The sequence below is a fragment of the Macrobrachium rosenbergii genome, chromosome 26 (genome assembly GCF_040412425.1).
Source record: "Macrobrachium rosenbergii isolate ZJJX-2024 chromosome 26, ASM4041242v1, whole genome shotgun sequence".
Classification (NCBI taxonomy): domain Eukaryota; kingdom Metazoa; phylum Arthropoda; class Malacostraca; order Decapoda; family Palaemonidae; genus Macrobrachium; species Macrobrachium rosenbergii.
In genome coordinates, this window is record NC_089766.1 from 14,423,508 (window position 1) to 14,448,602 (window position 25,095).

At 36.4% G+C, this 25,095-nt stretch overlaps 1 protein-coding gene across 1 annotated transcript in view; it reads left to right on the plus strand.

The window, feature by feature from the left end:
• Positions 1–25,095, plus strand: part of LOC136853068 (transcription elongation factor B polypeptide 3-like) — a 31,436-nt gene that overhangs the window by 2,440 nt on the left and 3,901 nt on the right. Inside the window, 10 exon segments of the mRNA XM_067128314.1 lie at positions 4,981–5,108; positions 12,553–12,777; positions 14,464–15,523; positions 17,455–17,597; positions 18,691–18,865; positions 18,868–18,901; positions 20,696–20,790; positions 21,411–21,571; positions 22,145–22,333; positions 22,606–22,741. Of these exon segments, the coding sequence (XP_066984415.1) occupies positions 4,981–5,108; positions 12,553–12,777; positions 14,464–15,523; positions 17,455–17,597; positions 18,691–18,865; positions 18,868–18,901; positions 20,696–20,790; positions 21,411–21,571; positions 22,145–22,333; positions 22,606–22,741 (2,346 nt within the window).

Below are 25,095 nucleotides of genomic sequence, written 5' to 3' on the forward strand. Positions count from 1 at the left end.
TACAACCATAATATAAATAATTACATTCCTGTAGACAGAGTTAGAAATTTATAAGTATTCTACTAATGGAATAATTTTTAATTTCCTATTTCATTTTAATGCTTGCTCTAAACTATCAATCAAGATATATGACAATGCATATAAGCGTTCTAAGTTAAATAGATTTCAGAAAGTGTATGAGAACTGCCTACATAACTTATATAGTAATCTATTTTAAAAGTGAAAACTCTTTGTACCAAATATGAATGCAATTTATTGTGTTTATTAATTTATTATCATAATTATAAAAAGGTTAGCTTTTCCTGACAACATCAAAACAATAGCGAGTAGAACACTTCAAACACCTTTGGGTGAATCTCTCGAGTACGCAGGTAAAACTGGGCATGGTATGACCTTGAGTGTAACAGTAGAGAAAGTCGAGGCGATAATCCCACACTGGTATCGCCTGACCCGCGGTCTCTTTTAGACCATGGTCTGACAAGCCCAGGTCTATTTACGGTTTATTTGTCAGTACATTCTCGATTTAATCCAGGAATAAGTCTTAATGATTTTTTTTTTAAATCTTAGTGAATAAACAAGGGATGCCTCACAGTAAATATTCCCTTCAGTAATTTTCCATTCAAAGGTAACGGCTTTCGGGGCAGAGATCCCTACCAGGCTATACACTGAAATGAAACGCGTCCCTTCATTTTCTGTAAACATAATATTGTGCTTTAAAAGAAAAGTTTCAATTGTAAGAAAAACGGAACTTAGAGGAAAATTCCTTGCAGACCTAACCATTAAGCATATATATTTTCAACGAACAGTTCAAGACTTCTCGTCTTTAATCTGTCGAGACAAATAACAGTAAAACGCAATGTTGTCATGGTATAATGCCTATAAAAATATCAAATCAGTAATTCGAGAAATTAAAAAAGCAATACTCTAATATGTAATTGTTTTTAATATGCGTTCACTATTTTACAGTTACTAGATATAACAAAACACGATTCAGTTCTTGGCCGTTTACGACAAGATAGTTTTTATTAAATTTTTTTATATCATTTCTCTTTCCTACCTCGGAGTTCTGCACTGTTAAAAATAATGCAACAATAACATAACATTCCACAATTATTATGGTGTTATCATAACTGGAATGACAATACAATAAAATTTTCTTTATATAGCCTAATTATCTTCATGTAATAAAAATCCACAATTATATAGTAAAAATTTATTACACAGTAATACCATTGACTATATAATTATTTTTTTTATTGCACTGCTGTTTTCCACGAGACTGTGAATTTCTCAGTAATTATCATTATTACACACACACACACACACACACACACACACACACACACACACTATATATATATATATATATATATATATATATATATATATATATATATATATATATATATATATATATCAAATGTTTTCATTTTGAAGGTTATAGCTGAGATTCTCAGCAAGTTAGGATGCTAATCCATCCTCCAATCCTTCCTGCTACGATTCACCACATCAGCTAACTACCAGGTGCATATTTCACTGGTTAGATGGGCAAAGGGCACAATAAAATCCGATCCACCTTGGTCAGGTGCATATTTCACTGGTTAGATGGGCAAAGGGCACAATAAAATCCGATCCACCTTGGTCAGGAATCGAACAAGTTCTTCCCACTGATGGGATCGGACTTCGGGGCGAAACGAATGTTTTTGCGGTTGCCAGACGTACGAATAGTTCTGTAATTGATCCAATTGATGCGTTGAGAAACGTCACATCTGTGCCTACAAATTTTCCTCGTCGCGTGTGGTATCCTGTGACGTCATCAATAACGCGTATTCTTGAGCTCCTGTGTTATCTTATCAGGAAATCCTCTTTGTTACGATGACGTCACACTTGCGCTGGCAATGGCATCTCTAAACAGAATTAGTCTGCATTCGTCTCTTCAGCGGACGAGGCCAATTTGCAGTTAAGTACAGTAGTTACAGTTACACTTTTACTTTGAAATATGGTTTCCCAGTCTAGTCCTATCATTGTTTTGTCTAGGATATATACCCACTTACTAAGTGTGGAATGATAATAAATAAATGTGTTGTCAAGTACTACATTTGATTAGGAAGAACTGTTGCATTTTTAAAGTGATAATTGACCATTAGAATACCAACTAGTCCGGTATGTTTAATTTCAAGCATCTCACATGGCGGCAAGCAAAAAATAAGTTTGTTCTCTCAGCATTGTGCGGTTAATACTTGCAATGACATTATACTCTAATTTTAACCTTTTTTACGATACCCTAGAATTTCAAGTCACTGGTTGTCTGCTCATGCATTCATACACACGAAGGTATCCGCTCTAGACCCATTGCTTTGCATGATGTGATGAATCTCGCGTATTACAAAATACATGCTTACTAAGGAGAGTTTTTGTATATGTTTATGCTTATTTGTTGCGGCACGAAAAGATTTCAAGCAATGGTCAAGGGTAGGCTAACATCTTGCTCTCCAAACATTATCTTCCATATTTTCCTCTCCCCTAGTTGACTTTTTGTACACTGACGTCAAGTATAAGTCACGGGCACTTTCTCAGTCTCAGAGCACCAAGGTCAAACAAAAGCGTCAGTATGCGCATCTGCGACAGCAAAATTTGCATTTTTCGTAACAGTCGGTTTCACTTTGTATAGGGAGCAGTCAGCCGAATGCTCTTTTCGGCCTTGTCTTTACACTTCCGTCGAGGTGAAGTGTGCAAGATTCTGTTTACCTTCCGTGATCGAGAAAAACAATGCCGCTTTCGCCTTGAATGCTATATATATCTTCATTAAATTTATTTTTTTTTTTATTTTTACTGTTTGTGTTTTGCACTGACTTTCCTCGTCTTATTCTGGTGTTCATGTTTTACACTACCTTTCCTCGCCTTCCTTTCCTGCTGGTTATACACAAAAGCAAAACGTGGGCGGCCATACATCTTTAGTCCATAGCAATAGCTTTCAAAAACAACAAATAAAAAAGCTAACAAATAAAGCTTTCTGTCCTTCGCCCCAACATTTCTATTTCTTTATCTTTAAAGGTTGAATATTCAATGCTCTTTGAATATTCATTCAAGAGTTAGTTATAATCAAATAGTTTTCATAATCAACACTAGCAGTGTCTTCTGCAACCACCTCAGTTTCAAAATTTTCCAGATAAATCAACTGTACGAACGGATATCCTTAACTAAATTTTTTTGTTATTATTATTATTATTATTATTATTATTATTATTATTATTATTATTATTATTATTACGTTTTCAGTCTTTTACGTCCAACAACTTACAGTAGTAGTAAACGCTTGCATTTAAATAGATCAACTTTAATTGTTCAGATTTACTTAAATTTTTCCATCTCATCGTCTCATTCTGTGCAATTATTTAATCGTTATGGTTAAATAAACACTAAAGTTAAACATGGCATAGACAAACGTTTAACTTAGGAGCCGTTGCAAAGAAACTTTTTTTTTTTTTTATCTTTTCCGCTTAACCGCAACAAAACGTTTATGATAGCTCTTCCTTCCATCTCGTCTGCTAGAGAATCTCATTGTTTGGTTTGATCGGATAACCTCTCCTTTTGGTGCTAATAATACACGTGTGATTTTAAAGTATTGGAGACAGACAACGTTTAGTGCTGATGAATTATTTTTGGCTAATACTTGAAAGTATAAGAATGCCATGTGTGAAATAAGTGATAGTTTCGTACTTTATGACTGCTCTGATATGGTATGTTTCACTGAACAGTGGTTTTTAGAATTAAATCAACATCTGCATAACCAATATAGTAAATATATTATCATATATACCAATTACAGGGAGCAACAACAACAACAGTAATAATAATAATAATAATAATAATAATAATAATAATAATAATAATAATAATAATAATAATAATAATAATAATAATAATCAGACAAAAACTTCTTTCAGTTTTCTTCTGAAGATGGAAAGAGAAACCCACAAGATTCTTGTGTATAACTTGTTTACTGGTAAATATTTACATATTACTTTGATCTCGAGCACTTTCAGGTCCTAACTGTGACCCTTTTTCAAGAGATGAGGTAGTCAGGCTGGATTGCTGGGCCTTGAACCAGCCTGACTACCTCATCTCTTGAAAAAGGGTCACAGTTAGGACCTGAAAGTGCTCGAGATCAAAGTAATATGTAAATATTTACCAGTAAACAAGTTATACACAAGAATCTTGTGGGTTTCTCTTTTCAATAATAATAATAATAATAATAATAATAATAATAATAATAATCAGACTCACCATCCTTGACAAAGAAATTTAAAATATTGTGGCCTATGGAGTATTGCTAAAGCATCTCAAGCTACTGGTTAATTGAAAGTTTTTAGAATCCAATTTTGACAACTAATAATTGCATTCTAATTAACATTTAATTGAGAGTCAAGGTAGGATATAAATTATACCAGTAAGGTAACTTATAAATTCTGCTGTCCATACCGAATTTCGCGTCAGGACTATGGAATAAACTGAGAAATTACGCCTGTGCTTTTGATAGCTACTTGTAGGTGTGTGATGCTAAATGACAGATTTTTCATGACCGATGCCGATATGGATATCATATACGCGGTCACTTACTGCCTAGCCGTTAAAACCAGAGGTAGAGGTATTGTACACTGTGCTGTAGGTTTCAGTAAGAAAGAACTCTGGATACTCCTTAATATGGAAAGTCATTATATTACCAGTTGCTGTGCCACTGGAATCCGTGGTTGGCCAGCCAGACAGTCAGCCACGCGCGTACCTAGTACGGAAAAACCATAGAAGTTGAAGGATGAAGCCTGTAGATTTACGTATATTATATTTAAACTAATTCTTGCCTCATAATATGCATAATAAATTCGATATTGATGAATGGTAGTTATCTTCGAGCACCTAATATTTTATTAACCAATGTCAAGATTGTCATTTATTAACCCTCGCTTGATTGTTTTGTTACAGATACTCGCTTGATCCGTATCAGCTGTTGTGATGGTCGAGGCGAGATGGCCAAAGACGATGTCATAGAACAGATTTCCTTATTCCAGCGGAAATTGGAGAAATATGCCAAGAGTGGGGAAACTGATAAGGTGAGGAAAATGGTATAGCTCTTATATTTCAGTGGCATATCCATTTTGGCGTCGAAAACTGGAACGGTAGTCCCGTTGGATCTGGTGTTTACAACGGATGGAAAGTACTACGTCCAGGATGGTATTCTTACAAAAAATAAAAAAATAACCCTCATATACTTCATAATACGGGCGGGAGGTACAACATTTAATTTAAGAGGACCAATAGTAACAATATCCACCCAGTTTTTATAAGATTATTGTCATATGAATTGTGTAGTAGACCTAGTATGTACTTTCGGTCTTGCCAATTGTCAGTCAGGTTAGCGTACACCATGTACGAGTCCGTCATGATAGCCGTTGCTAAGGTTACCGATTTTCTTGATTCAGTAAGATAAGAATGCCTTTGTACACAGTTAATGTATAGATTCTGTTTGCACATTTTGAAAGACCCGCAGACTGTAACTGTAGGGGAGTCTATGTCTTAGGTTTGGCACCTAGGCTAGCCTAGTTAGCAATGTCCTCTCTGGAATAAACCTTGCCAACTTGGGTTAATTATTAGCTTTTTATTGTTTACAGGTATTAAAAATATTTACAGTATTTTTGTGATTCAAAAAAATTTTATTTCTTTTATAAATGCTTAGACATTTAGTGTAGTACTCCCCTTGGCATATAAAACCATAAACCCTAACAATAATAACAGTAATAATGAGAGACCAAAATGAGAAACTTGGGTATTTGGGTTGGGGAAAACAAAAAGAATAAATCAGTAATACATTCTAACTTAACCTAATGTAGGATGCCTGGTCCTACCACACTTAGGGGATAGTCATCAAATCTAACCAAGCAGGCTTTAAATCATAAAATAAGACACAAAGGTGCATCCTCTCTGAACCTAACCTTGTAAACCCCCCCCCAACCTGACCTAGGCCTGAAGGCAATGAAAAACTGAAAACCCATTCATAAACAGTTATATAACCTTCATTATTTATCTTTTTCATCATTTTCTTCAAAGGGAAGGCTATAGAAGGTTCCTGTGTAAAATATGATAAAGGTTTGTGTGGTTGGCTGGCCTGACAAAGAAAATGGTAACCCTAAATAAACTAGTGCCTCTGGAGATAATGGTCTAAGTAAAAGTACTTTGTTAAGCACTGAGGTTCAGTACCCAGCTGTTTAACCCACTCATTTATATCTCTTTACCATTTTATATGCTGACTAGACTATGTGATGTCTTTTCGTCTCAGTCTATGAAAGGCAATTAGATTTTGAGGAATGTACCGAAACAGCAGTCATAAAAATAATGGAACCTGGAATTATATATTTTAATCAGTGGATAGTGTGCCATGTGGAAATCTCTTTTATTGCTACTAAAAAGCCATAATTGATGTAAGGCCTCATCAATTTGCACAGTGAATCCTTTAGCCCCATATTGGTGTCTGTTTAGAAAACATGACGTAGGTCATTTCTGAGCAAAAACTATGCTAGTCTACAGGTGATGAGCACTTAAAAATGTCTTATTTTTTATCAAAATGTTTATCACACACACCACAGATTATTGAAGCCTAAAATTTGCCAAGGCTCCAGATGGGTCTCTTCTAAAATCATGCTGTTATATTCTGTCCCTTCATATGCACAAAATTGTCTTTTATATATATATATATATATATATATATATATATATATATATATATATATATATATATATATATATATATATATATATATATATATATATATATGAATATTGTGAGAACCTGTACTGTTCACCAAAAAATAAGAATTCTTTAACGTTTGAGTCACTTTACAGAAACAGCAATAACACTGCAATCTTTAAAAACCTTTAAAGACATCTCATTATTCCAGAAATGCAAGGCAATTATCCTCTGATTTAAGAAAAAACATCAAAATTGACTAAAATAGAAATTGTTAACACTGATACCTAGAACCAGGTATGACCCAGATTTAGTAACTGGCCCAGCTTTAATTGTGGTATCCTGGGTCTGATGTGATTGGAATCAAACTTCAGGTGTAGTGGCGGGAACCTTTTGCATGTAGGCAAGACTATGCTAGCATAGAAGCTTGTCTCAGAATTGCATATCGTAAACTAGAGTAAAAGATGTTCTGTAGGTTAGCCTTAGATCAAACATGTCAAAATATTGTTCCTACAGACATACAAACAAGCTCCTTTCCATGTAGTTTCCTTTGGCTAGCTGGAATTGGTAGTTCACCAGTGGTAGGAGGGTAATTGGGGAAACCCCCCCCCACTCACATGCTGTTGCCAAGCACCTTTTCTTCAGCTGCATCAAGTGAGGATGTCTTGCAGCACTCCTGTTGTCTGCCAAGTTAAAACTTGCTGTCTTTGAATTTTTTTTTAACATCATCATTGAGAAGAATATTGAACAAAAGAGGTGTGAAAGGTGTTAGAGCAGGTGTGGATGTCTTGTGTCTCCCCCCCCCTCCTGTATGGATCCTCAGTCTTTTTTCCTTTTGTAGGTGTAGGACCTGCAGGCATGACCTTCCTTGTAAAGAGTGCATGAGTTGGTCTTCATGGGGACAGTAATCTGAACCTTATCATGATGATGAGGCTCACCCTCAGGTGAACTCCTGAAATGAGACTCATTCAGATTGCTGTGGTATCAGCTAGCTCATATTTTGGACAGGGTGAATTGTTTGATCCGCAGGTCATAAGGTTCCCTACTGTCCAGCAGATCCAGCAATTGCCTTCCCTGCTGTTGACACCACTGAGGAAGTTTTATGTACTGGAGAACACTGAAACTACCCTGCAATTAGAGCTGTCAGCATGCAGACCCCCTAGGGGTAGAATGGTAACTATGGTAAAGCGTTTGGAGCATGTCTGTCATACCATTAGGTAATGTGGCAGAGACAGAGGCCAGATCCCTGGGTAGTCTGTGTCCTTGGGGATGGCCACCAAATACCCTTCAAAGACCAATACTTCATCCCATCACAGGGCCTGGTAATGTTTCCTTTATACCCTCCAGGATCCCTTAAAGCTTAGGCCATGTCACCAATGGTGAAAGGGATGTTGAATAAGAATGTGCTGGATTTGATAATGACCAATCTTCAGGGTTTCACCATTGGCTTTTCTTGGTGGAGAATGTGACCGGTGGATGGAGACTGGTCATCAATATCTTTGAACAAGTTTACCCTTCAGACCCTGCTCATTATAAAAACAGCATGTCCATGTTGGATTCCTTCAGAGGAGGTAACAGTGCTTTCAGTGGACCTTAGGGATGTGTACTCTTATGAGCCAGTTTATCATTCCTCCAGAACATACTTCTTTCTCAGTAATGTGATGGTTTGCCAGTTCAAAGCTCTGCATTTTGGATTGTCAATAACCCCACGGGAGTTCACCTTGGTTTCGGCTTGGCTCCAGTTGCAGGATGCCTGCTTGCTGTATTACCTGGGTGATTGGCTAGTTCTGGTGTCCTCAGAGGCACCCTTGCTCCAGAAGAGGACTGCCTTATTGTAGTTTACTATCTGGTGATCTTGATGAACTGGGAGTAGTCAGATCTCATGCCCAAGCAGTAGGCAAAATGCCTGGGTATGCTCATAGACACAGAAGCAGCCAGTTTTTCCTCCAGACTTTTGTCTCGGGAGGCTCAAGGATGTTGCTGCACAATTCCTGTCATAACAGGAACAACCAGCTCGGCATTGTCAGGTAATCCTCAGCCCTCTGTCATCCTTGGAGAAGTCCTGCTTGGGCAACTCGACATGCATTTGCTTTATTGGCAACTGAAGCGCCGTTGGTTAGCCCTGGGCAACTCTCTTTCTCTCATTGTGCTCTTGAACAGGGAGATGAGAGGATATTGTTTGGTGGCTGAAAGACAGGGACCTTCTTGTTGGAGTTCTCTTGAACTTGCTGCCCTTAGGGATGTCTCTGTGTATGGATGCTTCAGGGGAGGGATGGGACACTCACCTGAGTGAGATGCTTGTTTCAGGTGTGGTCAGAGAACAGTCTTCATTTGCACATCAGTGTTTTGGAGATGCTAGCAGTGTTGCTAGCCTCGCAAGCATTCCTAAAGTACTTGATGGATATCCAATATTGTTGACGAGTGATAGCTTGACTATACAGTAGTGGCATGTATCAACAAACAGCACTACATTATCCCTTCCCCTGTCAGTTGGTGAGGCAGATGCATGAATGGGCAGTTCACCATGTCAGGTGCATACCAGGCAGGAGGAATGTGTTGGCAGACCATCTTAGCTGCCAGGACCAGGTAGTAGGGATAGAGCGGTTCTTACGCCTTTGGGTGACTTTGAGGCTGTTTAAGATTTTGAGAACATTTTGTGATTGACCTGTTCATGCCATGGCTCAAAAGGAAGCTCCTGGTGTTTTCTTTTCCTGTGCAAAATCTTGAAGATGCTTTCCAGCATCTTATGGACAAGCTGGACATAGACACCTTTCCTCTTTTGAATGTGATATGTCATGTGGTCAGTAAAGTACTGATCAAAATGTGTCATAGAATGACCCTTGGAATGCCTTGGTCCATGCCAAGTCATTTACCAATCATCTGGCTTTCTTGGTTATGGTGCCCAGAGAGCTTCTCATGCCCAACTTTCCTTTGTCAGCCACACATCCCATGTGTGGCTACTGCCTAAGATTCTTGACTAAGGATGTGTGATTACCTACTAAGATTCTTGGCTAACATTTACCAAGGAAAGTGGGCAATCTTCTGTAAATGGTGCTGTAGAAATGTCTTTTTTTGATTGGAGCTTGTGCTCAGCAGATCACAAACATCCTCATATAGTGCTGTTGAGACAAGCTCCTCTGGAGTTATCCATGTTTATGAGGAGCTTTGAGCAGTCTTATCCTCCTTAGGAGGTTTGGCCTCTGGAGTTGGACATGACTTCTTTGCAGCCTAACTCAGTGGAAATATAGGCCCCGAGGGGAGGCTTGGATCTTGATCTCACACTCATGACTTTCTGCTAGCTGTAGCCTTGATAGAGCATATTGGCAAATTACATGGAAGCTTAGAAAGTCAGGCAGACCAGCCCTGTGATTTTGGAGTAACTTTTTGGTAGAGTAGGTGATGAAGAAAGGTGTATTGAAGCAGCAAACCACCTTTACCTCAGTCTGGCTGAGTTACATTATCCACAAGTCCCTATTATTAATACCGAGGGAGAAAAGAGACAGTTATATCTCTCTTTCTCTCTCTCTCTCTTTTTTCTCCTTGGGAACTATGGTGGTTTGTTGTCACCCAAGAAGCTCTTCTCTATTAAAAAAGTATCTTCCCAGTGGTACTTGTAGGATGTAAGGCTGGGGTTGAATAGTAGAGTGGCTGACTTCTCTTCCTTCTTCCCCTTCAGTGGGCCAGTAGCTCAGGCCAAATACATGCTGTAGTGGGTGCAGATGCATGTAGGCTACGCAGTCGAGAACCCTACTGTAGAGCTTGCTGATTAGATGCAACTCACTCCTCTCTCCCTTATAGTGGGAGGGGAACTATAATCTGAAACCATCAATCATGTTTGCCAATTTAGCTGCCCTCCTTCCTGTGTCACTGCATGTAGGATCACATTTGGCTCTCCAAGGATTTCTCAGCTACTCGGGCAGTAATTTGTATTTGGGTAGGAACAAATAAATTTTTGGAGTACAGGTAGTCCCCGCTTACCGGAGGCATTGGTTAATGGTATTTCGGTGTTAAGGCGCTTGGCTAGCAATGTTGTTAACCAGATTTTCGGGGCCCATTTCTGGTTAACAACGCCGTTAAGTGGGGATTTCGGCGCCAATCTCCTTTTAACAGCGCCATTAAGTGGCAATTTTGGCGCCCACCTCTGTTAAGCAAGTTTTCGGCGCTGTTATCGCCGATTTTCGATTAACTGGGGAATGCCTGTAGGCCTAATCTGTATTTTTCGTACATATGCTAACCAGAGCCTTCTATCATAATTCCACCTCAACCACCCTGCTTAAGCCCCTGTTGCTGAGGTAAGGTGCCATGTTATAGCAACTGAGTGGAATTTTCCCCTACTCACCATCCTACCACCAGTTAACTGGTAGTTATCAAGTTTCATCAGCCAGTTACAGTTCGCAGTGAAGGATACATCTACATTAATAGTCCTGGTTTGTACACCTAGGAAAAAATGCAAAGTACTTAAAAAATGTATTTTTGCCAACTTCTGAGATTAACTTGGTTTATATGTTTTGAGAATACTTTTTCTATCCTAGCCTGGGCTTAGTCCAGTTCAGGTACAGAATGCTCATTGCTGTCCATATTTATGGATTGAGCAGATGATGTGCATTTAGACCTACCTGGTTTTATTTTTGGAGGTCTCCACCTTGGTTGATCTGATGGCTCCATTTGCTTGTCAGTTACAGTTGTCTTGAATAACTTGTTCTATGTCTTAACTGTTTTTGATAGGTTTATCTGTAGTTTCTGAAATGTGTACATTTTCATTTTTTTTTTTTTTTTTTTAGTTCTTGAGACAACTTTCTGAATACTGTAGTCAGGGTGTCATATGTACCAAGGCTCTGTTGCCAGTATGTTAGTTTTATTTTGGTTTCATTAATCTGTCAGTTTTATTTTGGCTCCATTAATCAGTATTATTGTCCATGCATGTGTATTTTTCCTTTCGATGGTATATTTTTGTTGGCCTACATATTTTGGTTTTATATACCTTATGATGTGTGTAAGAACACCTGTTATTTTCAGTTCGTTCTAGATAATTATGATACTTTAGTCCCTGGCCATATACATGAACCAGATACAGTACTGTATTTTTTCAACTGGTTTTTCTTGAAACTTTTGGATTTGTAACCATTGTTGTTTATGCAAGCCACTTGTTTTCATTATTTCCCCTTATAACCAACAATTAAGGGGGCTCCTGTGAGAGAACCAAAAACCACTGTAATATATCCATCAGAAAGATATGAAATGCATAATTCTCTAGGTAGTCAGTTGAAAAACATACAGTTCATGCGTCTTAAATAATTATTAAAAGCTGTATAAAGTTTGAAAATTTGGCATGAACATTTGCATGGTATGTCTCCTGCAGTTGTTTCAGGATAAAGACATTGTGTGTCACCCCTTTTTTTTTTGTATAAGCGGCTTAATACTTTTTATTTTTGTTCCCTTTCAAACATTATGATATTTCCATACTTGTATGTCAGCTTCAGTAACCACTTCTTTAGCTAATTTTGATAATCCTTATCTTCCTTGATGTTCTTGAATTACACCGAGGTTTCTTTTTTCGTAGGCGTGTCTGTCAGATTTCAAACAATTTTAATAAGTATCTTTCTTTTTAATGATTTGGAGGTTGGTCTCATTTTATTCTTTGTTAGAGGTACCGCAACATTGCCCTTTTAAATTTCTTGTATATCTTTGAATCCTCTGGTGTGAATTATTATTTGTGTTTGTTCCTCATACTCATTGTTGAAGAGCCTCAGCTAAGTTATATTTTGTTAATGTTTTCTATGTGGCTGATATCTTTACCACTATTTGTCTTTCAGGTTTTGTACTACATCCATAAATTGAAGTACTTGCAAGTTACAGTAAAACACTTGGAGGCGACTGGTGTTGGTCGCACGGTGAATTCTCTCCGCCATCATTCTGGTTTGGTTGGGAACAAAGCTAGAGATCTTGTGAACAAATGGAAGAAAATGGTATCAGCAGAGGATTCGGAGGAGGAGGAGGAAGAAGAGGAAGATGACGAAGTTGAATACGAGAAGGGAACAGTAAGTTTTAATGAAGAATATTAATTACTTTCTGAACAACAGTTGCCAAATTTATGAATTTGAGGTTAAATTCTTTTCAATGCATGATGGACTTTCTTTAGGAAACACTCATTTTGAAATGGGTAGATCATGAATAAAAGTAGGCATGAATGTCTCAGGGCATATACATGCATTATTGCAGTAACTGTAGTATAGAGGTTTTTTCAGTGTACATCTAAAGAGAATGACAAGGTATTCTAGTGGTGCATGTCCCTATAATATTATACGAGCCATACTTCTCAGGAGACTAAGCTTTGGCATTGTAGATGAAAGATAGTGGTTTGACTGATGTTGGAGAGGAAGGGAGTTTACTACTTTTATTGATTAGTATGAAAGAGACTTGGAGAATACACACTGTTTACTTAACCATGAAGGGTCCACTAATTTAAGGGTTAAAAAGTTTATTGCTGATTTATTAGTTCTTGTTGAAAAGTTCCTTGTTTAGTTACTAGGTTACTATTCATGGAGAAGGGGCATAGGTCATGACCTAAACTAGGCTGACCTTGGGCAGAAAGTACTCAGGGCAGAAGAAATTGAAGGTCATGTCTAACACTATCAAAGGGAACCCAGACTTAAAGTTGAACGATGACAATGGGGAAGAAAGTTGATGATGACATTGATGAATCATATGATAATCATTGAGTAATTTTTGCTGTATATATATATAATGTGGCTTAAAGTAGCACATTTTTTCTTTATGGCACTATTTTCAGACAGATAAACAAGTAAGGGTGATTTTGTATCCATTAATGCATGACATCTTAATTCTGTATTAGACACATGGGAAGATACTGGATTTTGAAGTCACTGAGTAGTGTAACGATGCATGGGAAGAGACCAGATATTGAATTCTTGAGTCATTGTTAAGAAATATAAAACATTCAGAGGAGTGTTAGTACTAAAGTTTTGCATTAAAGTTCTTTGATTGTAGTTTTTCTCAGGAAATTTGTAGAATGACCAGCAAGTGCATAATTTTTATATATGTTCAGCTTAAATGTAAGTTAGAATAATCCAGAATACACTACAGGTGAACGTGCACTCTTTTATGAAACACAAATACAGACTTGAAGGTTAAGTTTGTAACTGATGGATTATGCCATCTAAGAGAGACTATATCTTGTGAACCTGTTTTGGTAGCTGGATGTGGTTAAATTTAGTCCCCAAATTTTGTTATTCAAGACAGTAGAGATTTTATCCTGTTTACAGGATTTTAGAGCCGTGTACAGGCAGTCCCCGGTTATCGGTAGTCCGGTTTTACGGGGCTTGTCTAGCAACAAAAATCGACGAAAATCATTGATTTCCGATTATTGGCGCCGATACATACCTAACAGAGGTGCTGATCTCCGGTTATTGGCACCGATAAGCCCCGAAAATCACCAATTTTCGGTTATGGCCGATTTTCACTTATCATCACGCTGTCGGAATGGAACCCCCACTGATAACCGGGGACTGTGTATTATGAAATTTTTTATATTGAATCGGTTAATAATTGGGTCTCATGTGTCTGTATTTTTTGCACTTCAGTTTTGTATTGGTTTTGCTATAATGTGGTTGACTTATAGTATGGTAGATTTTTCAATTTGTCTTTTGAATCATGAATTTATAAAGCTTGCTAAAACTAACTCATATCAACTTGTTTTTCTCCAGCACGGAGACAGTGATGTTGCGTTGAGAGATCAGAATGGAGATGATATTGATGATGATGAGGAAGATGACCGGTTGCAGATTGAAGAGAACGGGAGCGAGAGCAATGTACCCGTACCTGAATACAGACCTACCCCGAGTGACCATGATATTGGAGGTGATTCACCCGGTGGAGGGAATGACAACAGTTATAATCCCTTGACATCAAAAATGGACTATCAGTTGCTCAACACAGCTACACCGTCTAGGGAGTATCACCCGTCAAGCATCGGGATTAACAACTCTCACTGCAGCTCCCCAGAGGATGAAGCTTCCGGATGGGAGGATGCCTCTCCAAGCACATCTGCAGATAGACGGAATGAGAGTAGCAATAAAAGTTCAAAGAAGAGCAGTAGAGAGGATAAGGAGAGACACAAAAAGAAAGACAAAAATCGTGAGAAGGAGAGGTCGAAAGACTCCTCGAGCAGCCATGAAAAGGAGAAGAGGAAAGATCACAAACACAAAGCAAAACACAAAGAGAAAGACAAAGACAGAGAGGAAAAGAAGAAAAGCAAATCTCACAAGCATAAAGATAAGGACCGTCATGAGGAGAAGCCTAAAGAGAGGAAGTCTGAGGAAAACGGTGAGAAATCTAAAGGTGATAAAGACAAGAAGAAATATGTTGTTAATGGTTACGGGGCTTTAGATCCCGGTGAAAGCAAATCTTATAACGTGAAACCCGAAAGAGAAAGTGAGAAAAGAGACTCTGAGGACAAGCGTAAAGACAAGAACAACAGTAGTAATAGTAGTAGTCATAGAAAAGAAGAGAAAAACAGAGAAAAGGAATTCATTCAAGAAAAAGAAAGTTCAGACAGTGAACAGGAAGTGCTGACTAAAGAAAATAGAGTTAAGGATAGTGCTAAGGACAGAGAAAGAAGTAAACATCATGATAGACACAGCTCAAACAGTAGCAAAAAAGACAAGTCAAAACATGATCATGAAAGCCAAAGAGAAGAAGAGGGGAAAAAGAAGAAAAACAAAAGAAGTAAAGAAGAAGAGAGTGATTTTGGTGCTGCATTAATGGGTAAGTGAAGTGTCAGGTTATGTTAAGAAAATTGGTAGAAAAAGTTTTGGCATGAGTGAATCAATTGTGGTTTTGGTAGTCTGTATTGCCTTGTATTTTAAATGCAGTAACACTTCAGCTTAACAAACCTCAACTTTTTTGCTTTGCTACCATTTTAGAGTCATACATTTTTAAATAGATCTAAATTGAATATAGTGTAAAGAATAGGTTAGTTCAGGATAGGAACTGTGTGTAATTGCTGTTAGCTGTAAGATATCTAAAAAAATATTCAAGTTTAGGCTATAATGTATAGTCTTTGTTACTTATCAGAAGGCCAGATCCCTTAATTGTATGTTAAGAGGGCCTAAGAACAAAACAAACACATGTAGTTGAATGGGGTTGGTGACCTAGGTTGAAGGTCCTTCCTTGGTTTTTTTTTTTTGTTATTGGTTGAATGACTAAAGTAATGCTTTTTATTTTTTTCTTTTACAGTAGGTGATTACTGTAATAAATTGGTTTTTATTTTCTAATAGGCAGTAGGCTATCCTAATTTTGAATGAGTTTTGGCTAGTGCAGCAATCCTTAAAGAATTCCTTTTCTCCAATTTAAAACCATTATTATTGTGAATTTTTACCAGACCATTGGTTAACCTGCAAAAATGAGGTAAATGACAGCAAGCCCTAATCATGCTGATGGATTAGGTGACAAATGCAGCTACTGGATCCTTATGTAGAGAAAATGATTTGTGGTTAGGCTTTTTACTTAATTGCTTGTGTCATAGAGATTTAGTTTTTTTTCCTTTTTGTCATTCAAATTGGCTGCTCCCTAATTACTTGTGTTGCTTGCTCTGTAAATTTGTTTAAGTATGAATCCCTTTTTATCAAAGTCTTGAGCATTTGGTTGCTCATACAAGCTATGTACAATGCTCATATTAAATTTTTAATGGTTTTGAATGCTCAGTATTTTTCAGGCTGCAGAAGGTGTTGTTTGTTTGACATGCTCCCAGCTTTGGTCATTAAAAGATCTGTTGTTAATTTTTTTGAGTAATTTATCTATCTGTAACTGCTTTATACTAAAATTTTTGCCTTTGCGCTTATAATTGCATTAATTAGGAGTTTTGTAATTGTTGTGTCCATATAATTTACAAATTATTATGGTGCATGTTTAATGTAAATAAAAAACATAGCCTTCTTTTGCTGTAGCCATAAGTATGTGACAAAAGAAATCATTTTAATCCTGAATGATTTTTTCAAGGGGAGGCCTGTTATGTAGTTCATGTTGCCAAAATATTGAGAATATGGTATGCATAAAATACAAATAATGCCTGAAAGCTTCATCTTGAAAACTAAATAAAAGCAAATGCTAGTGAGCTAGTAATTATGATTATGAAATTCAGAAGTGTGTACTTGTACTAGTATACTTTTTTTTAACAGTTGGCAAACTTTCCAATGGTAATATTGGCAAACTTTCCAAAGGTAATAGTGTTACCTTTGACTGTATTTAGGAGAATTTTTTTATGTGCACAGAAGTGAACATAATTTTGGTGGTCTCTTTAGTTATCCATCGGTAGTAATGATATGTTACAAAATATTTGTCTTAGAAGAATTAAGTTTTTAAAGAAATTTTGATATATCTTGAGTAGTTGAACAAATGTTCAGGGATTGGTTACATTACCAACTATTTCAAATATGGTACTTCACTGTATTAGGGAAATAAAAGATTTCAAGATATAAAAATACTGAAAAAATTAATTCATAAAGAAATTTTAATGTATCTGTAATGGCGGAACAAGTGTTTAGGAATTGAATGCATTAGCAATCACATCATATGCAGTACATCACTAAATATAGGAAATCAGAGATTTTACAATAAAAAAATACCCTTAGAAATGCTAAATGTTGAATGAATTGCCCTCTGTCAGAATTCTCTCTCAACTTATCAAAATTTTTTAGGCTTTGATTCACCATCGAAGAAAAAGAAGAAGAAAAAGAAAAAAGATCGGAAGGAGAGAGACAGCTCTGATGATGAGCAACCGTCATCCAGCAAATCCCACAAGAGGACGTTGACAGATGGGGAGATGCCAGAGCCAAAGAAGGTCAGTGAAGAAGTATCGTAGGTGATGAGTGTACACTTCAAGATGTGTTTTCTCTCCCGTTATTATAGTTGTCTTTTTCTCCTTTGTGCTGTTTGATAAATATTAAGTAACTCAGTATTTTCATCAGTGTCTTGAGGGAAACACTTTGAATACATTGGGAGTTCTTAAATTATGTGCAGTATGTGTTCCTGCCATTCATATGCCTGCGATGGTTATTGAAAGTGCAGTATGTAGCCAGTTGGTGTTGCAGTCACAAATCAAAGTTGCTTGTTACTTTCCCAAACATAGTGCTTGATTTAGGTTTTAAAAATAAAATATGGAAGTGTCAATATGCCAGGTCAAAAGGTTATGTTCATTTGCTTCGTATCAGAGCTCTTCTTAACCAGCCCTATGAGAGCTAAATTAGGTCTGTGGTTGTGTTACACTATTTAATAATGACAGTTTTTCCAAAGAGAGATGAAGTGTTTGTTTGTTATGTATTTTAAGGATGGGATATGGTTTTGATAACCTTTGAATCCAAGTTGTGTAAAGATGCCTTGCAGATGGGCAAACATTTTATTTCCCAGAAGACGAGGGTGTAGAAAGTAATTTAAAAGCTTAGTTTTGAGTATGCATAATCATGTTAGCATAAAACAGACCATCCTCAGGAACCTGTTATGAAATCTTGAGTTCATTTAAGGAAAGGGTCTTGAATTTTGTAGGATGTGATACTAGCTTCAGAAGAGGCCATAGCAAAGCTTTGAGTTATGTACGGCTTATAAACTTGAATTTGTAGTAATGGAAGATTGAAATTTAGATTATTTGGTTACCAGGTTTTCCTTTTGTTTTGATTATGATTTGGTGCCAAAATTCATGGTTTTGTGTTAGAAATTATTCCATGCACTTTCAATTTCATGAAATAAATTTTGGTAACGATGGTTCCAGATGTCATTGTTATAACTGTCCAAAATGTCCTCACATGTATTATGGAAGACTGGGGGTTGTTAAACCACTCATCATATTCTCTTAGCATATAAACTAGGGTAGGCTTATCAAATGATGTATGTCTAGCACTTTGTTATGTGCTTATTCTACGATGTATCGTCCTTTTCAGCCCAAGCTATTAGAATCATCACCGCAGAAGCTTCCCAAGTTACCATCATCATTTGGTGGAGCAGTGCTAGAATCACCTCTTCTTCCTGAAATAACACCGAATTACAAGCCCTTACCCAGAATGCCCATAAGAGAAGAGCCTGCTAATCAGATACACAGCAAGATGTCCGAAGAGGAAACCTCAATATCATGCTTCAGTCAAAGAGTGGCAGGTGGGTTGATTCCTTTCCTTGGTGTGTGTGTCATGGTTTGTATGCCCTTGAGTTTTCATTTGTATATTCTATCTGATCAAAATATCCATTAGTTTTGTTAATTTTATGCATTTGTAGCCATGTGGCCCAGATATCATACATGCAGTCAATATTTTTCAGGAAATGTGTTTTCAGCATGACAGAAGTTGTAGTAATATTTTTAAGCCCTTCATTTGCACACTCATGTTCTATTATCAATATGTGTTCCAAATGGAATAGAAACCAGTGCTTTTTATATATAACTATTCCTCAGTTCATGTTGAAACTTGGTAGTTGGTGGTAGGTGGGTAAGTGAGGGATTTCCCCCTCTTAGTTGCCATCACTAAGCCCTTATTCTTTAGCCACTATCAAGGATGGACATCTTGCTGCTCTTTTCCCTAACTGCTGCAAAGTGGAAATTTTTTTATATATTTGTATATATGGTGTGATAATTTTTTTTTTTTTATGGAAATGGAGAAGAATCAAGGGATTTATCTTGCACCCCAAATTACCCTGTGAGGAATATCCATGTTGGTTTGCTTCACAGTGGAAGAGGTTTAGCAATAACTAGTGTCATTGGGGCGAGGGGGGAGGGGATGTTACCCCTTTGACTCCACTGAACCTTTTCAGTTCCTCTCGCTTGGTTCTAGGGAGCCAGAAAGGTGGGTGGCCCACACATGCCCTCCTGTAGGTATGAGCTAGGTGTGCTGGCCCAGGCTCTACCCAGGTGAAACCCCAACTCATGCACTTGCCCATGGTAAGTTGACTGTTCCTAGGAGATGGCATTGGAATACTTGCAAAGATGTGGCCTTCCTTTGATATTCCAGGGAGCCCATCTTTTGCTGCATTTGTAGACCACTTAGTCATAGCTAAGCCTTCTCGTAAGAACTTGCCTGCTGCTGCATCAGTTCCTGTTCCTGCTAAGGAGTTCAGCATGGTTGAACTTCCTGTAGAGGCCATATTGCAGGTTATTAGAAAAAGAGTTATTAGCTAGGGTTAGAAGTTGTTGCACATGAGTTGAGGACTGTAAGTGCTTATTATGTATACAATTGATCCATTGGGGGAAGGAGTATTTCATGTGTTTGGTTAAACAGGAGGAAGAGAATTCCATGTCTTGTTAGATCCATATGGGGATAGCGCTATCAATGCACCTCACACAGTGCTCTTTTGGTATTACTAAAGGGCATTTGCAGTGTCCCTTCAGTCCCTAGCTGCACCCACTTTTCAGCCTTTATTTTACTTTCATTCCCACTTCTTTCTTCAGTCTTGTTGTCTAACCTCTCTAACTATTGTTTCTTAGTGCAGCTGTGGGTTTTTTCCCAGTTCCTCTCCTAGATCATTGTATTTCATCTTATTTTTTGGATCTTTTTTATCTTGCTGCCTAGATGCCCCAACTCCCTTTCATCACTGTTTAAGCAGTGAATGGTTTATAGTGCCCAGTGCTTGGCTTGGCAGCCAGAATGCGATAATAACTAACAGATCATGACAGGAGAGGGAAATAAAACCATCCACTAAATTGTACAATCTTGTGATCATTGTCCTTTGATAAATATTGGGAAAGTGGCCTGACAAGTATACAGCATGGTGAAAGATTTTTCATGCTGGTAATTTATGCACTTTACATTTTAATATTTAGAATATATTAATTTCTGATGTAAGATATGAAACTAGGTGTCATGTATGTAATGGCTGAAGATTGCATTTTGTTGCAGGTAACATTACACAGTATTTTAGTTACAGTTCACGGTTTTTCATGTATATATTATTTTGTTTCAGACGAAGTAAAATGTATTCTGGGAGATCAACAGGCTTGCAGTATGTGCCCACCTTATATGATTGCTGCATCAGAGTCATGATAGAAAATATTGATGGTAAGTTTAATAATTACTAATTTTTCTTAGTGTTGGTTCAAGTATTGTTAGTATTTCAGGGTCCACTGTTAGGATTATAAAAAGATTACTCTTTACCAGGTTGTTTAATTTTCAAGTCTTTCTTGTTCATTTTACAAATTGCTTTCCATTGGGAATCAAGTGCTTTCAAAAAGAGGGCTGTAGTTGATGGTTTGTTATTCTTTTCGATGTTTGAGACTATTTAAAATTTTGTAAGATAATGCATTAGAATTTCTAGCTTCTTATTGAATTAGACAGGTTCCATTTTTAGTCTTAGCTTGTGAAGATTCTTACATACTCTTACAATTTTGCCTCGTTATTAATAATTAGTTTTAAAGACCACTGAGTCACCCCTCTCCATTCCCCTTTTTTCCTGTATTTCATATTTGTTTGAAACTTTGAGGAGAATATTTGCTGCTTACTGATGGGCCTTGAGCCTTTGCGGCCAGTTACTCTTAGCTATTCTGCTTCTGTTTTTGAACATAAGGGCAAACATACTGGGGAGATTACACACCAAGATGAAAAAATTTTTATATGAAAAACTTAATTTTTAGTTTGTACCCTAGATCTGAAGTATAAAGGTTTTTACCTTTATTTTTCAGCAATTGAAGCAACAGGAAACGTTCCGTTTGACATACTAAGACCTGTTTTAGAGCGAGCGACTCCTCAACAGCTTATGAACATCGAAGATTTTAATCCATATCTTTTAGAGGATACAGATCCTCTGTGGGAAAATCATTGCAAGAGAGATTTCAGAAACAGAGTAAGTATTAATTAGCATTCTGCAGTCAGTGTCTATGTGTAAGCTTTTACAGTAGCATTGAGTGGTTTGATAATTTTAATGATGATATGATTTTCTTTTTTTTTTTTTTTTTTTGTTCTTTGTAGTTTTCATGTAATGGAGGATTTAATATTATGTATAGTATTCCATTTTACAAGAAAGACAAATAATTTAGATCAAAATGAAGAAAAATTGTGAGGCTCAACTTCTCTGTGATTTTGTGGAAGATTGAAGCTAAACTAAGACCATAACCCAGTTGAATTATTGTCATTATTTAGTATTTGACCAAAAGTCAGTTATGAGTTGTGTAGTGATAGCTGTTATCTACAGATTTGTTAATTTATTTGAAGAGGTTTATTTTCTGTCATATACTTCATTCACAGTTTCACTGGAGGATGTAGATACGTGTGTGATGTTTTCACTGTATGGTCGAGTACAATTTTTTAATCATGCTTGTGATAATACTCACCATTCTAAGTAAAGTGGATTAGGATACTATGTATTCACAGAAGTGTTATCAGTGTGGACTCAACTAATGATTTTATTTTTTACCAGAATTTAGAAGATATGGAAACTTGGAGAGAGCTGTGGTGGCGTTGCTACGATGAAAGAGAAAAGAAGTTTAAGAGTTTGACAGAGAATTTGCAACAGAAATTCATCCGCAAAGCTGAACCCAAACGACAGATTAAGTTAGCGTTTGTAAATGATGCTGTTAAAGTACCAAAAAGCGTTGCTAGGGCTCAGGTATGTCATAATACTATTGGTTTCTAGTGTTTTAGAATAGAATGTGTAACGTATGTTTAGATAAAAGAATTACTGTAGTAATAGTAATGCAAATAGCATTTAAGAATAAAGGTTCCTCTGCGAACGTAATGTGATGTATAGTTTTAGTTTTGGCCTTGTAAATTTTTAATTGATAGTACATTGCGTACTAAAAGGTCAAGAAATGTTTTGATGTAATTGTATACTATTGGTGCTCAGGATAATGTTTTTCATTTAAAAAAATTATTTGGTAGGCAAAGTATGGAACAGGAGTACCATCAGGCTCAGTTGTTAAACCAGGAAAAGCTAATGAGGTTGCAGCCAGGAAAACTGCCATGCAAAATGCACAGCGAGCGGAGAAAGCTGCAGCTGCCCCTCGGCCCACAGCAGGTTAGTTTATGGAAAACATTCTCTTGTACTTGAAACTTTTACCTATTATTTTCCAGATTTAGAAAATTTCTTGATTTTCAGATGAAGACATGTCTGTTCCTCGCTCAGGATTTCCCATACTCTGTATCCTCCTCCTCTACCATTCTGTGACCTTAAATGCTCGCACCATTTCATTCTTTTAAGGCCCAGAGGGTTTTTGAATCTTAGAAAATTAACATGGTATATGTCCTGCTTGTATTCTTATCTGGTTCCTTAGGTTTATAGCTTTGCTGATTCCTATGTTTTTCTTGTCTTTTTCACTTAACAGTGAACTCTTGTATTTATTTTTTGTAAAAGTTTGTTAACCCTTTAACGCCAAGCCCTGTTTACAAAAACGTCTCCCGTATGCCGCGGCGTTCAGTGAGTTAGCTACTAAGCGGAAAAAGTTTTTTCAAAAAATCACAGCACGCTTAGTTTTTAAGATTAAGAGTTCATTTTTGGCTCATTTTTTTGTCATTCCCTGATGTTTAGCATGCAGCCATCAGATATGAAAAAATATCATTATCATATATAAATATTGGAATATATGACAGCAAAAAAAAATCGTATATAATTGTATACAAATCGCGCTGTAAGCAAAACGGTTAAAGCTAATGAGTTAATTTTTTTTAGTTGTATTGTACACTAAATTGCGATGAATTTGGTATATAAGAAATTTTAAAACGATCAAAGCAACACAGAGAAAATATTATCACAAATTGATGCATGAATGCGTAATGCCATGGACGTAAGAAAATGTTTTTTTCAAAATTCACCATAAATCGAAATATTGTGCTAGAGACTTCCCGTTTGTTGAGAAATGAAGCTAATTGATTGAATATTACGTTGTTGAATTGAATAATTGATTGAATATTACTAGACTGTAAGTGTTTTAGCTTACAATTGCAGTTTTCGACCATTTCGGTCGAAAGTTAAAGTTGACCGAAAGTTGAATTTTTCTATTTATCGTGATTTATATGAAAATATTTCAAAATTGATAAAAGCTACAACCATGAGTTATTTTTTGTTGTATTGTACATGAAATTGCGCACATTTTCATATATAAAACTTTATGTAACGACTAATATTAACCGGTGCAAATATTACGACAACGAGACGAAAGAATTTCTGAGATGTTCGGCCGAGTTACAGCAAGAGACGTAAGGAAAATGTTTTTTTAAAAATTCACCATAAATCGAAATATTGTGCTAGAGACTTCCAATTTATTGCAAAATGAAGGTCAACGATTGAATATTACTAGAATGTAAGAGTTTTAGCTTACAATTGCGTTTTTTACCATTTCGGTCGAGTTAAAGTTGACCGAAGGTTGAAATTTTGGCAGTTATCGTGATTTATGTGAAAATATTTCAAAACTGATAAAAGCTACAACCATGAGCTATTTTCTGTTGTATTCTACATGAAATTGCACACATTTTCATATATAAAAGTTTATGTAACGACTAATTTAAAACAATGCAAACATTACGACAACATGATGAAAGAATTTCTGAGATGTTTGGCTGAGTTATCGTAACATGCAGACGTAAGGAAAAAATTTTTTTCAGAAATTCACCATAAATTGAAATATTGTGCTAGAGACTTCCAGTTTGTTGCAAAATGAATGTACATGATTGAATATTACTAGAATGTAAGAGTTTTAGCTCATAATTGCGTTTTTTGACCATTTCAGTCGAGTTAAAGTTGACCGAAGCTTGAAATTTTGGCAGTTATTGTGATTTATATGAAAATATTTCAAAACTGATAAAAGCTTCAACCATGAGTTATTTTCTGTTGTATTCTACATGAAATTGCGCACATTTCCATATATAAAACTTTATGTAATGATTAATATAAAACAGTGCAAACATTACGACAACGTGATTTGAAAAGAATTTCTGGCGCGGACGTAAGGAAAAAGTTTTTTTCAAAATTCACCATAAATCAAAATATTGTGCTAGAGACTTCCAATTGGTTGCAAAAAATGAAGGTAAATGATTGAATATTACTAGAATGTAAGAGTTTTAGCTTACAATTGCGTTTTTACCATTTCGGTCGAGTCAAAGTTGACCGAATGTTGAAATTTCGGCAGTTATTGTGGTTTATATGAAAATATTTCCAAACTGATAAAAGCTACAACCATGGGTTGTATTTTGCTGTATTGTACATGAAATTGTGCACATTTTCATATATAAAACTTTATGTAACGGCTAATATAGAACAGTGCAAAAATTACGACAAAATGACGAAAGAATTTATGAAATTTTCGGCTGAGTTACCGCCCGTGCGTAAGAAAAAAGTTTTTCGACCATTTTGGTCGAGTCAAAGTTGACCGAAGG